At 39.8% G+C, this 12,956-nt stretch overlaps 1 protein-coding gene across 1 annotated transcript in view; it reads left to right on the top strand.

The window, feature by feature from the left end:
• Positions 1-1,543: 1,543 nt before the first annotated feature.
• The window catches only part of ZC4H2 (zinc finger C4H2-type containing), a gene marked incomplete at its 5' end in the record, with an annotated part of 29,347 nt that continues 17,934 nt past the window's right edge, over positions 1,544-12,956 (top strand). The window contains 3 exon segments of the mRNA XM_018044002.1: positions 1,544-1,715; positions 3,551-3,723; positions 4,540-4,702. Coding sequence (XP_017899491.1) covers positions 1,544-1,715; positions 3,551-3,723; positions 4,540-4,702 — 508 coding nt within the window.

The raw sequence follows: 12,956 nt of genomic DNA on the forward strand, positions 1-12,956 counted from the left end.
TGCTTCATTGACTATGCTAAAGTCTTTGACCATGTAGATCACAAGAAACTGGAAAATCCTTAAAAGGATGGGAATACTAGGCCACCTTACCTGCCTCCTGAGAAACCTGTGTGAGGAGAAGAGACAACAGTTAGAACTGGACATGGAACAATGGACTGGTTCCAGATTGGGAAAGGAGTAGGTCAAGGCTGTATGTTGTCACCCTGCTTATTTAACTCACATGCAGAGTATGTCATGGGAGATGCCAGACTGAATGAAGCTCAAGCTGGAGTCAAGATTTCCAGGAAAAATACCAATAACCTCAGATATGCAGATGACACCACCCTAATGGCAGAAAGCAAAGAACTAAAGAGCCTCTTGCTGAAAGTGAAAGAGGAAAATGAAAATGCTGGCTAAAAACCCAACATTCATGAAACTAAGATCATGGCATCTGCCACTTCGTAGCATATAGAAGGGAGAGAAGTGGAAGCAGTGGCAGCTTTTATTTACTTGGGCTCCAAAATCACTGTGGATGGTGACTGGAGCCATGAAATTAAATGACACTTGCCTTTTAGAAGGAAAGCTATTACAAACCTAGTCATATTAAAAAGTAGAGACATTACTTTGCCAACAAATATCCATATAGTCAAAGCTATGGTTTTCCAGTAGTCATGTATGGATGAGAGATTTGGAATATAAAGAAAGCTGAGCACTGAAGAATTGATGCTTTTGAACTGTGGTGTTGGAGAAGACTCTTGAGCATTCCTTAAGGAGATTAAACCAGTCAATCCTAAAGGAAATCAACCTTGAATATTCGTTGCAAGGACTGATGGTGAAGCTGAAGCTCCAATACTGTGGCCACCTAATGCAATCTTGCTCTTTGGAAAAGCCCCTGATGCTGGTAAAGATTGAAGACAGGAGGAGAAGGGGACAAGAGAGGATGAGATGGTTGGATGGCATCACTGGTTCAATAGACATGAGTTTGAGCAATCTCCAGGAAATAGTGAAGAAGATGGAAACCTGGCATCCTGCAGTCCATGGGGTCATAAGGTGTCAGACATGGCCGAGGGACTGAACAATAACAAAGCTACATGTGCCTGGTGTCTACTGTATTATAAAGCATAGGTACAGAAGATTTCCTCCATTGTAGAAAATGTATTGGGTAGTGCTTATCTAGAGGGTTGTTTTTGTGTTTTTTTTTTTTTTTCTGGATATGCGTTATGAGACTTTACTGTTCATTGGGACTGTTTAGCATTTCTGTCTCATGTCCACTAAATGCTAGTGGTACTCTCCCTTGAATCAATCTAACAGCTAAAACCTGACCCACAATTGCAAATGTTCCATCAAGGAACTCAATTACCCACATTTGAGACTCACTGAGCTTTTATGTTAGAAGAATCCCCTACCTTTGTGGGCATATCTTCAGGTTACTTCTGCCTAAAGAGAAGGAAACTTAGAAAGATGACTGAACAAGATAGCCCTGGCTCAGGGCCTAACTTTGTACTCCATTCCCCCTTTTCTTCCTCCTCCTGCTGATCTGTTTCCTCCATTTGGGGGACTGCAGGAACAAGACCCTGCAGATGGAAAAGATCAAAACCCGTTTGAAGGCTGAGTTTGAGGCCCTTGAATCAGAGGAGAGGCACCTGAAGGAATACAAGCAGGAGATGGACCTCCTGCTACAGGAGAAGATGGCCCATGTGGAGGAACTTCGACTCATCCACGCTGATATCAATGTGGTATGTGGCTGGCTGTCTGAAGCCTATTTTTGGGCACTTTGCAGAGGAATAGGCTGTAGTGAGTGCTGTGACCTCTCCTCAAGATGTGTCTGTGGCCAACTTAGGGGAGTAGACATCAGGCTATGGTGAAATGGAAGAATCTAGGAGTTCTGAGATCCAGCCCTTGTTCTGTCACTGATTGACTATGTATCACTGGACAAGTTCCTTCTCTCTGGGGCTCATTTTCCCTCTCTGTGCCATGAGAGGGATTCAGCCACTTCTGAGGTCTTATTCAGCTCTGATGTGCTCTGATTCTGGGAGTTGAGAGCTAGCCTTGGGGAAAAGCAGAGCGGGCAGATGACTCTGGTGGTGGGGTTGGGTGGGGGGACTGAGCAGGCAGATGCCTCTGGGGTCTAACTTAAATTTAGGGCTCCAAAGCTTTCAACCATACCAAACAAATCATCTTTGCCAGCCTATCAAGCTGGGACTCCCTCATTTGAGTCTCTTTTTTGGAGACTCTTAGAATGTGGGGAATGAACTGCCTGCTAAGCTGATAGGTTTCCCACTTTTTAGAGTTATTAAAGCACAGTCTGGATGATCACCTGTCTGGGCAATGGTATTGATGATTTCTTCACCAGGAGGGAGATTGGAAGTGCTGATCAGTAAGGCTCTTTCTAACCCTTAGAGCCTATGATAATGAGAAATAGTTTTGTTTTTAAATTACATTTGAAGGAGCTAAGTTTCCATACTTTGGAAACAAATTTATCTGGCAATATTTATTTCCTGATATTGCCAGGCCTAGGATCTTAAAGAAAATATGAATGCAATTTGAATAATAGTTACTTGGGATTTTCTGTGTCATGAGATCACAGGATATGAGAGTCTTATTAAGATTTGGTAGTTCTGCTACCAGGTAACCAAGGATAGAGAAAAAACAAGATATGAGTCACAAAGGGGCTGAAAATCTGGACCAGTGGATCTCAAACTTGAACATGCCTCATAAGTCATCTAGAGGTCCTATTAAAACACAGATTGTTGGACCCCACCCCAGAATCTCTGTTTGCTTATATCTGGGGATGGTACCTGAGAACTTGCATTCCTAATGAGTTCCCAGCTGATGCTGCTTATCTGGTAACTGCATTTTGGGAAACACTGATCTAGAAGAAGGGCCACTGGCCTAGGAGACAGAAGCCCTGAGGCTTTTTCTAGACTTTGCTCCTAAGAAGCATTTCTCTGAGGAAGTTCCTTCTCTCTGAGTCTCAGTTCTCTGACCTGTAAAATGGTGGTGGTGTGTGTAATGACCATTCCACCTTTAACGTTCTATATTTGAATAATAATTATCATTTTATTGAGCTTTTGGGGGCTTCCCTGGTGTCTCAGTGGTAAAGAATCTGCCTGCCAATGCAGGAGGTGTGGGTATGATCCCAGGGTCAGGAAGATCCTCTGGAGAAGGAAATGGCAACCCACTCCAGTATTTTTCCCTGGGAAATCCCATGGACAGAGGAGCTTGGTGGGCTACAGTCCATAGGGTAGCAAAGAGTTGGACACAGCATAGCAACTAAACACCAACAAACAAAACTGAGCCTTTACTCTGTGGTAGCCCCTATACTGAGAGCTTATATTAATTCAGTCATTGAATCTTCACCAAAATTATATGAGGTAGGTACTATTATTATCACCATTACATAGATGAAGAAACTGAAGCTTGACAAGAGTCACAAAGAATATGTGGTGGGTTGAGGAGTTGATCATAGATTGGTCTGGCTCTGGAGCCTGTGCTTTTAACCACTCAGCTGTAGAGTCTCACTGAGAATCTTGGAGTTTTTTCTGTGTGCCTACCTCATTCTGTGTTCCAGATGGAAAACACTATCAAACAGTCTGAGAATGACCTAAACAAGCTGCTAGAGTCTACCCGGCGGCTACATGATGAGTATAAGCCACTGAAGGAACATGTGGATGCCCTGCGCATGACTCTGGGCCTGCAGAGGCTCCCTGACCTATGTGAAGAGGAGGAGAAGCTCTCCTTGGAGTAAGCTGCCTGCCTCCTGTCCCTGCAACACACACACACATGTGCGTGCACATGCACATATGTATATATACACACATAAAGCCTGTCATAGCCCCAGGCCAGTCAGTGGTTGACTTATTGCATTACCTTGAGTAAGTCTCTGTGTTGGGCTGTTAGATGATTAAACTAGAATTACTAGATGGCATTCAAAGTTCTTTGTGCAGTTTTGAGAATATAGGACTGTGTCTATGACTTTATGTGTCTGTGTGTCTGTGACCCTTAAGATCTAGAAGTCAAGTCAAGGTCTACAAGAGATGTCCAGAAACCTTTGAAAATACAGAAGGGTGAGCTTTCCTGGCCTCCAGGGACTAGCTTAGAATTTTATCTTAAGATTCAGAGTTAAGAATTAGGCTTACTTTAAAGAGACGGAGTTCAGTTCAGTAGAAGGAAGCAAACTTCCTTAAGGTAGAGCAGGTTGCCTGTGGAAGTGATGAGCTTCTTATTCCTACAGGTATGTCATCAGAGGCCTGAGGACACTTAATAGGAATGCTGCAGAGGAACTTGGGGTGGAGGGTAGGCAAATGCCCTTTGAGAACTTAAATAGCCCTGTGATTTCTTGATTTTCCTGAGTCTGTCAGAGCCAGGGAGCAGGAAGATTACCTTTCCCGACAGTGGGCCTAGTATGCATGGAGAAGAACCTTGTGCTGGAGAGGGTGCAGGAACTTTTTACAGTGAACCACAGCCCAACCCTCTTTATTCTGTAGCATGGAGTCCTTAAGAAGGGTAAGATTATCCTTGCTTTCAGAATGATCCAGCTAGTGTTTCTTTTCTCCAAAGTTACTTTGAGAAACAGAAAGCAGAGTGGCAGACAGAGCCTCAGGAGCCCCCGATCCCTGAATCCTTGGCCGCTGCAGCCGCTGCCGCCCAACAACTCCAAGTGGCTAGGAAGCAGGACACTCGACAGACAGCCACCTTCAGGCAGCAGCCCCCACCTATGAAGGTGAGTGAGCTGTGTATTGACTGTGGAGGAAGCAAGGTATCCTCAAGCAGCCCCATGGAAGGTTGGGTCTGGGGCTTTGATCTTATTTGGGGTCTTCCTAAAACAGCTTTTGTTTGGGACACAGAAAAGGGTCGTGTGTGCTAGAGGAGACCCACTGGTCTTGCCTTCCCAGAAGAGTTAGAATGCAGGAATGTCAGTGGGCTCTGCTAAAGTATAACTTTTAAAAAGCTAGAAACATGACTCAGAAAATATATAGTGAGTGTATATCATTAACAAGGGAACAAGCAGCATTACAAATCTGGTTCCAGAAGCACTAGAGGAACAGATAATTATATAGTCAGGAAAGGAAAGGAATGCTGAAATAAGTTTGCAGTGTTAAATCCAGAAATGGTTAGTGTCCTATAGAGCAATAAAACTGTAATCTTTGTGATTACCTTTTCTTTGGAACACACATAATTTGCATCTATACTTGGCAAAAACCATTTGTGCCTTGTTAACATTAAGCCACAGAATCTGGACCTTGAACAATAGTAAATAGTCAAATAGTATGATATGTAATGGAACAGTATTTATACTCAATGGAACAGAATAGAGAGCCCAGAAGTAAACCCTCATACCTACATTCAATGTCTTCAATAAGGAGGAAAGACTACACAATGGAGAAAAGACAGTCTCTTCAGCAAGTGGTGCTGGAAAAGCTGGACAGCTACATGTAAAAGAATGAAATTAGAATACTCCCTCGCACCACGCACAAAAGTAAACTCAAAATGGCTTAAAGACTTAGATATAAGTCATGATACCATACAACTCCTAGATGAGAAGACAGGCAAAAAATTCTCTGACATAAGTCATACCATTGTTTTCTTAGGTCAGTCTCCCAAGGCAACAGAAGTAAAAGCAAAAATAAACAAATGGGACCTAATCAAACTTATAAGCTTTTGCACCACAAAGGAAACCCTAAACAAAAAATGAAAAGCCAAAATGTGAACTAGAAGGAAATATCTGCAAATGATGGGACAAAGGCTTAATACTCAAAATATACAAATAGCTCATACAATCAATAACAAAACAAGCAATCCCATCAAAAAACAGAAGACCTCAATAGACATTTCTCCAAAGAAAATATACCAATAGGCACATAGGCCAATGGACACATGAAAAGATGCTCAACATCACTAATTATTAGAGAAATGCAAATAAAAACTACAATGAGGCATCACCACACACTGACCAGAATGCCATCATTAAAAATTCTACAAGAGTTCTGCTGACCACTGCCAAGGACAGACCTTCTAATCATCTGTTGCAATCCAAGGAGGCCTGTCCACATGGCAGGCAATACTGAGGTTCCACTTAGTCAGATATCTCCACTGTGTTCTTGCACACTGGCTTTTGGAACTCAAGTAAAGGCCCTTTCATTTCAGGTGAAATTCCTTTTGGTAGATTGGACATAGGCTGGTCTTTGGAGAGAGATCAAGCCCTGAGCTTTGGGAGTGGGAGCACTGACTCCAAGACCCTAAACTACCAGAGAACTAACGCGAGGGAGTATCAAATAGTGAGAACTCACACAAAGAAAACCACTTGAATACAAGACCAAGAATCACTCCACCAGCAGTAGCACCCTGTGCAGGATGCCTCATCTAAATAACAAAATAAAAATACAAACCCAATCAGCAGCAAACAGGATTACCACCTCACTCAGCCTTGTCCATCACAGGAAAAAAATATAAACAAACAAAAATTCAGCACCAATATCACCCTATATGAAGCTTACACAAACCACTGGACCAACCTTAGGAGGACAGAAACAAAAAGGAAGAAAGAATTCAATCTCAAAGCCTGGGAAAAGGAGACCTCAAACACAATAAGTTAAAAAAAATAATAATAATGAAAAGGCAGAGAAATACTACACAATGAAGGAACAAACTAGAAACACAGAAGTCCAAATAAATGAAGAGGAAATAGGCAAGCTACCTGAAAAATAATTCAGAATAATGGTAGTAAAGATGATCAAAAACCTTGAAGACAGAATGGAGAAAATGCAAGAGTCAATTAATAAAGACCTAGAAGAATTAAAGAATAAACACAGAGAGACAAAAAACACTACTACTGAAATTAAAAATAGAAGGAATCAATAGCAGAATATCTGAAGCAGAAAAATGAATAGATGAGCTCGAAGACAAAATGGTGGAAATAACCTCTGAAAAGCAGAATAAAGTAAAAAGAATGAAAACATCTGAGGATAGTCTCAGAAATTTCTGGGACAATATCAAATACCAACATTAGAATTATAGGGATCCCAGAAGAAGAAAGGGTATGAGAAAATTTTTGAAGAGATTATAGTTGAAAATTTCCCCAACATAGAAAAGAAAATAGTCAATTTAGTCCAAGAGGCACAAAGAGTCCCATACAGGATAAACCCAAGGAGAAACATGCCAAAACACATATTAATCAAACTGACAAAGACTAAACACACAGAAAGAATATTAAATGCAGCAAGGGAGAAGCAACAAGTAACATACAAGGGAAACCCCATATGCTTAATAGCTGGTCTTTCAAGAGAAACTTTGCAGGCCAGAAGGGAATGGCAGGATATGTTTAAAGTATTGAAATGGATAAATATGCAACCAAGATTATAGTACCTGGCAAGGATCTCATTCAAAATTGATGGAAAGGCTCCAGGCTGCATCACCAGTGGGCGTGGCTGGGAAGAGCTGATCTTCTCCCTCCCAGGCAGATCTCCCTCATTACAGGCATATTCTTTACCAGTTGAGCCACCAGGGAAGCCCAAGAATACTGGAGTGGTTAGCCTATCCCTTTTCTGGCAGATCTTCCTGACCCAGGAATCAAACCAGGGTCTCCAGCATTGCAGGCGGATTCTTTTCCAGCTGAGCTACCAAGGAAGCTCCAAAGGTTGGATTATATATAGTCTCTATTACTCTATTTTCAAGTTCACTAATCTTCCCTTTGTCATCTCCATTGTGCTATGGATCCCATCCAGGGGTAGTCCTAACATGGCAGAGGAATAGGATGGGGAGATCACTTTCTCCCCCACAAAATCATCAAAAGATCATATGAACCCTGAGCGAATTCCACAAAACCACTTCTGAACGCTGGCAAAGGACAACAGGCACCCAGAAAGGCTGCCCATTCTCTTCTAAGGGAGATGTTTTATCATCTGTGCTGTATGGATGGAGAAGTCTAGAGGCTACTCTAAGAATAAGACTGAAAGCCAGAGGCAGGAGGCTTAAATCCAAAACTTAGAGCACCAGAAAACTCCAGACATCAGGGAATCAACAAGAGCTAATCCAAAAGCCTCATACTTACACTAGAACCAAGCTACACCCAAGAGCCAACAAGTTTCAGAGCAAGACATACCAAGTTAATTCTCCAACAATCCAGGAACATAACTCTCAACATTAAAATACAGGCAGCCAAAAGACACACCAAACCCATAGACACATAAAAACTCACTAGTGGACACTTCACTGCACTCCATAGAGAAGAGATTCAGCTCCAACCACCAGAACACCGATGCAGGCTCCCCTAACCAGGAAAACTTGGCAAGCCACTCGTCCAACCCCACTCACAGGAAGTAACCTCCACAATAAAGAGGAACCACAGACTTCCAGCATACAGAAAGGCCACCCCAAACACAGCAATCTAAACAAGATGAAAAGACAGAGAAATATTCAGCAGGTAAAGAAACATGACAAATGCCCAACAAACCAAACAAAAGAGGAGGAGATAGTGAGTCTACCTGAAAAACAATTCAGAATAATGATAATAAAATGATTTTCGTTTCAAAACGAAATGGAGTTACAGATAAATAGTCTGAAAACAAGGATTTAGAAGATGCAAGAAATGTTTAGTAAGGACCTAGAAGAAATAAAAGAGTCAATAAATAATGAATAACACAATAACTGTAATCAAAAGCACTCTGGAGGGAAACAACAGTAGAATAACTGAGGCAGAAGATAGGATAAGTGAGGTGGAAGATAGAATGGTGGAAATAAATGAAGCACAGAGGAAAAAAAGAATCAAAAGAAATGAAGACAACCTCAGAGATTTCTGGGACAATGTTAAACGTCCCAAAATTTGAATCATAGGAGCCCCAGGAGAAGACAAAAAGAAAGGCCATGAGAAACTACTTGAGGAGAAAATAGTTCAAAACTTCCCTAAAATGGAGAAGCAAGAAGCCACCCAAGCCCAAGAAACCCAGAGAGTCCCAAACAGTATAAACCCAAAGCAAAACACCCAAAGAAATGTATTAATAAAATTTAAAAAGATGAAACATGAACAGCAACTATTAAAAGCAGTAAGGGAAAAGCAAGAAATAACACACCAGGGGATTCCCATAAGGATAACAGCTGACCTTTCAATAGAAACTCTTCAGGCTAGAAGGGAATGGCAGGACGTACTTAATGTGATCAAAGAGAAAAATCTACAACCCAGATTACTGTACCCAGCAAGGATCTCATTCAAATATGAAGAGAAATCAAAAGCTTTAGAGATAAGCAAAAGCACAAAAAGCTGAAAGAATTCAGCACCACCAAACCAGCTCTTCAACAAATGCTAAAGGATCTTCTCTAGACAGGAAACACAGAAAAGATATAAAAACTCGAACCCCAAACAACAAAGTAAATGGCAACGGGATCATACTTATCAATAATTACCTTAAATGTAAATGGGTTGAATGCCCCAACCAAAAGACAAAGACTGGCTGAAAGGATACAAAAACAAGACCCCTATATATGCTGTCTACAAGAGACCGACCTCAAACCTAGGGACACATACAGACTGAAAGTGAAAGGCTGGGAAAAGATGTTTCACACAAATGGAGGCCAAAAGAAAGCAGGAGTAGCAATACTCATATCAGATAAAATATACTTTGAAATAAAGGCCGTGAAAAAAGACAAAGGACACTACATGATGATCAAAGGATCACTCTAAGAAGAAGATATAAAATTTATAAAATTTATAAATATATATGTACCCAACATAGGAGCACTGCAATATGTAAGGCAAATGCTAACATGGGAAAGGGGAAAATAACAGTAACACAATAGTAGTGGAAGACTTTAATACCCCACTCACATGTACAGATCAACTAAACAGAAAATTAACAAGGAAACACAAACTTTAAATGATACAATGAACCACTTAGACCTAATTGATATCTATAGGAAATTTCAGCCCCAAAACAATGGATTTCACCTTTTTCTCACGTGCAAATGGAACATTCTCCAGGATAGATCACATCCTGGGCCATAAATCTAGTCTTCGCAAATTTAAAAAAAAAAAAAAAAACCTGAAATCATTTCCAGCCTCCTTTCTGATCACAATGTGGTAAGATTAGATGTCAACTACATGAAAAAAAACTATTTACAAACATATGGAGGCTAAACAACATGCTTCTGAATAACCAACAAATCACAGAAGAAATCAAAAAAGAAATCAAAATATGCATTGAAATGAATGAAAACGAAAACACAACAATCCAAAACCTATGCGATTCAGTAAAAAGTAGTGCTAAGGGGAAGATTCACAGCAATACAAGCTTACCTCAAGGAAGAAGATAAAAATCATATAAATAATCTAACTCTACACCTAAATCAACTATAAAAAGAAGAAATGAAGAATCCCAGGGTTACTAGAAGGAAAGAGATAATAAAAACGAGGGCAGGAATAAATGAAAAAGAAAAAAGGAGACCATAGCAAAAAATCAACAAAGGCAAAAGCTGGTCTTTAAGAAGATAAGTAAAATTGACAAACCATTGGCCAGACTTATCCAGAAAACAAGGAAGAAGAATCAAAACAACTGTATGCCAATAAAATGGACAACTAAGAAGAAACTGACAAATGCTTAGAAAAGTATAACTTTCCAAAACTGAACCAGGAAGAAATAGAAAATCTTAGACTCATCACAAGCACAGATTTCAAAACTGTAATCAGACATCTTCTAACAAACAAAAGCCCAGGACCAGACGGCTTCACAGCTGAATTCTACCAAAAATTTAGAGAAGAGCTAACTCTCACCTGGAAAATTCCATGGACTGAGGAGCCTGGTAGGCTACAGTGCATGGGGTCGCAAAGAGTTGGACACGACTAAGCGACTTCACTTTCACTTTCACTTTCTAACTAACACCTATCCTACTCAAAGTCTTCCAGAAAATTACAGAGGAAGGTAAACTTCCAAACTCATTCTATAAGGCCACCATCACCCTAATACCAAAACCTGACAAAGATGCCACAAAAAAAAGAAAACTACAGGCCAATATCACTGATGAACATAGATGCAAAAATCCTTAACAGAAGTCTAGCAAACAGTATCCAACAACATATAAAAAAGATCATACATTATGACCAAATGGATTTCATCCCAGTGATGCAAGGATTCTTCAATATTTGCAAATCAATCAATGTGATACACCGCATTAACAAATCGAATGATTAAAAACCATATGATTATCTCAATAGATGCAGAGAAAGTCTTTGGCAAAATTCAATATCCATTTATGATCAAAAGAAAAAACCCTCAAGAAAGCAGGACTAGAAGGAACATACCTTAACATAATAAAAGCCATATATGATAAACCCACAGCAAATATTATCCTCAATGGTGAAAAGTTAAAAGCATTTCTCCTAAAGTCAGAAACAAGACAAGAGCGCCCACTCTCAGCACTACTATTCAACATAGTTTTGGAAGTTTTAGCTACAGGAATCAGAGAAGAAAAAGAAATGAAAGGAATCCAGATTGGGAAAGAAGTAATACTCTCACTATTTGCAGATGACATGATCCTCTATATAGAAACCCCTAAAGACTCCACCAGATAATTACTAGAGCTAATTAATGAATATAGTAAAGGTGGAGGATGTAAAATTAACACACATAAATCCCTTGCATTCCTCTATACTAACAATGAGATAACAGAAACAGAAATTAAGGAAACAATTCCATTCATCATTACAATGAAAAGAATAAAATACCTAGAAATAAATCTACCTAAAGAAACAAAACACCTATATATAGAAAACTATAAAACACTGCTGAAATAAAGAGGACACAAATAGATGGAGAAATATACTATGTTCATGGATTGAAAGAATCAATATAGTGAAAATGAGTATACTACCCAAAGCAATCTATAGATTCAGTGGAATCTCTGTCAAGCTACCAACGATATTTTTCAGAGAACTAGAACTAACAATTTCACAATTTGTACGGAAATACAAAAAACCTCAAATGCCCAAAGCAATCTTGACAGAGAAGAATGGAACTGGAGGAATCAACTTGCCTGACTTCAGACTAACCTACAAAGCTGGAGTCAACAAGACAGTATGGTACTGGCACAAAGACAGAAATATCAATCAATGGAACAAAATAGAAAGCCCAGAGATAAATCCACGCATGTATGGATACCTTATCTTCGACAAAGGAGGCAATAATATACAATGGAGAAACGACGATCTCTTTAACAAGTGGTGCTCGGAAAAGTGGTCAACCATTTGTAAAAGAATGAAACTAGAACACTTTCTAACACCATACATAAAAATAAACTCAAAATGAATTAAAGATCTAAATGTAAGACCAGAAACTATAAAACTCCTAGAGGAAAACAGAGGCAAAACACTCTCTGACATAAACCAGAGCAGGATCCTCTATGACCAACCTCCCAGAGTAATGGAAATAAAAGCAAAAATATACAAATGGGACCTAATTAAACTTTAAAAACTTTTGCAAAATGAAGGAAACTATATGCAAGGTGAAAAGACAGCCTTCAGAATGGGAGAAAATAATAGTAAATGAAGGAACTGACAAATTAATCTCAAAAATATACAAGAAACTCCTGAAGCTCAATTCCACAAAATAAATGACCCAATCAAAAATGGACCAAAGAACTTAACAGACATTTCTCCAAAGAAGACATATAGATGACAAACAACACATGAAGAAGATGCTCAACATCACTCATTATTAGAGAAATGCAAACAAAACCTCAATGAGGTACCATGTCAGGCTGGTCAGAATGGCTGCTATCAACAAGTCTCCAAAAAATAAATGTTGGAGAGGGTGTGGAGGAAAGGGAACCCTCTTACACTGTTGGTGGGAATGCAAACTAGTACAGCCACTATGGAGAACAGTGTGGAGATTCCTGAAAAAACTAGAAGTAGAACTGCCATACTACCTAGCAATCCCACTGCTGGGCATACAAACTGGGGAAACCAGAATTAAAAGAGGCATGTGTTCCCC

Source organism: Capra hircus, assembly GCF_001704415.2.
Source record: "Capra hircus breed San Clemente chromosome X unlocalized genomic scaffold, ASM170441v1, whole genome shotgun sequence".
NCBI lineage: Eukaryota > Metazoa > Chordata > Mammalia > Artiodactyla > Bovidae > Capra > Capra hircus.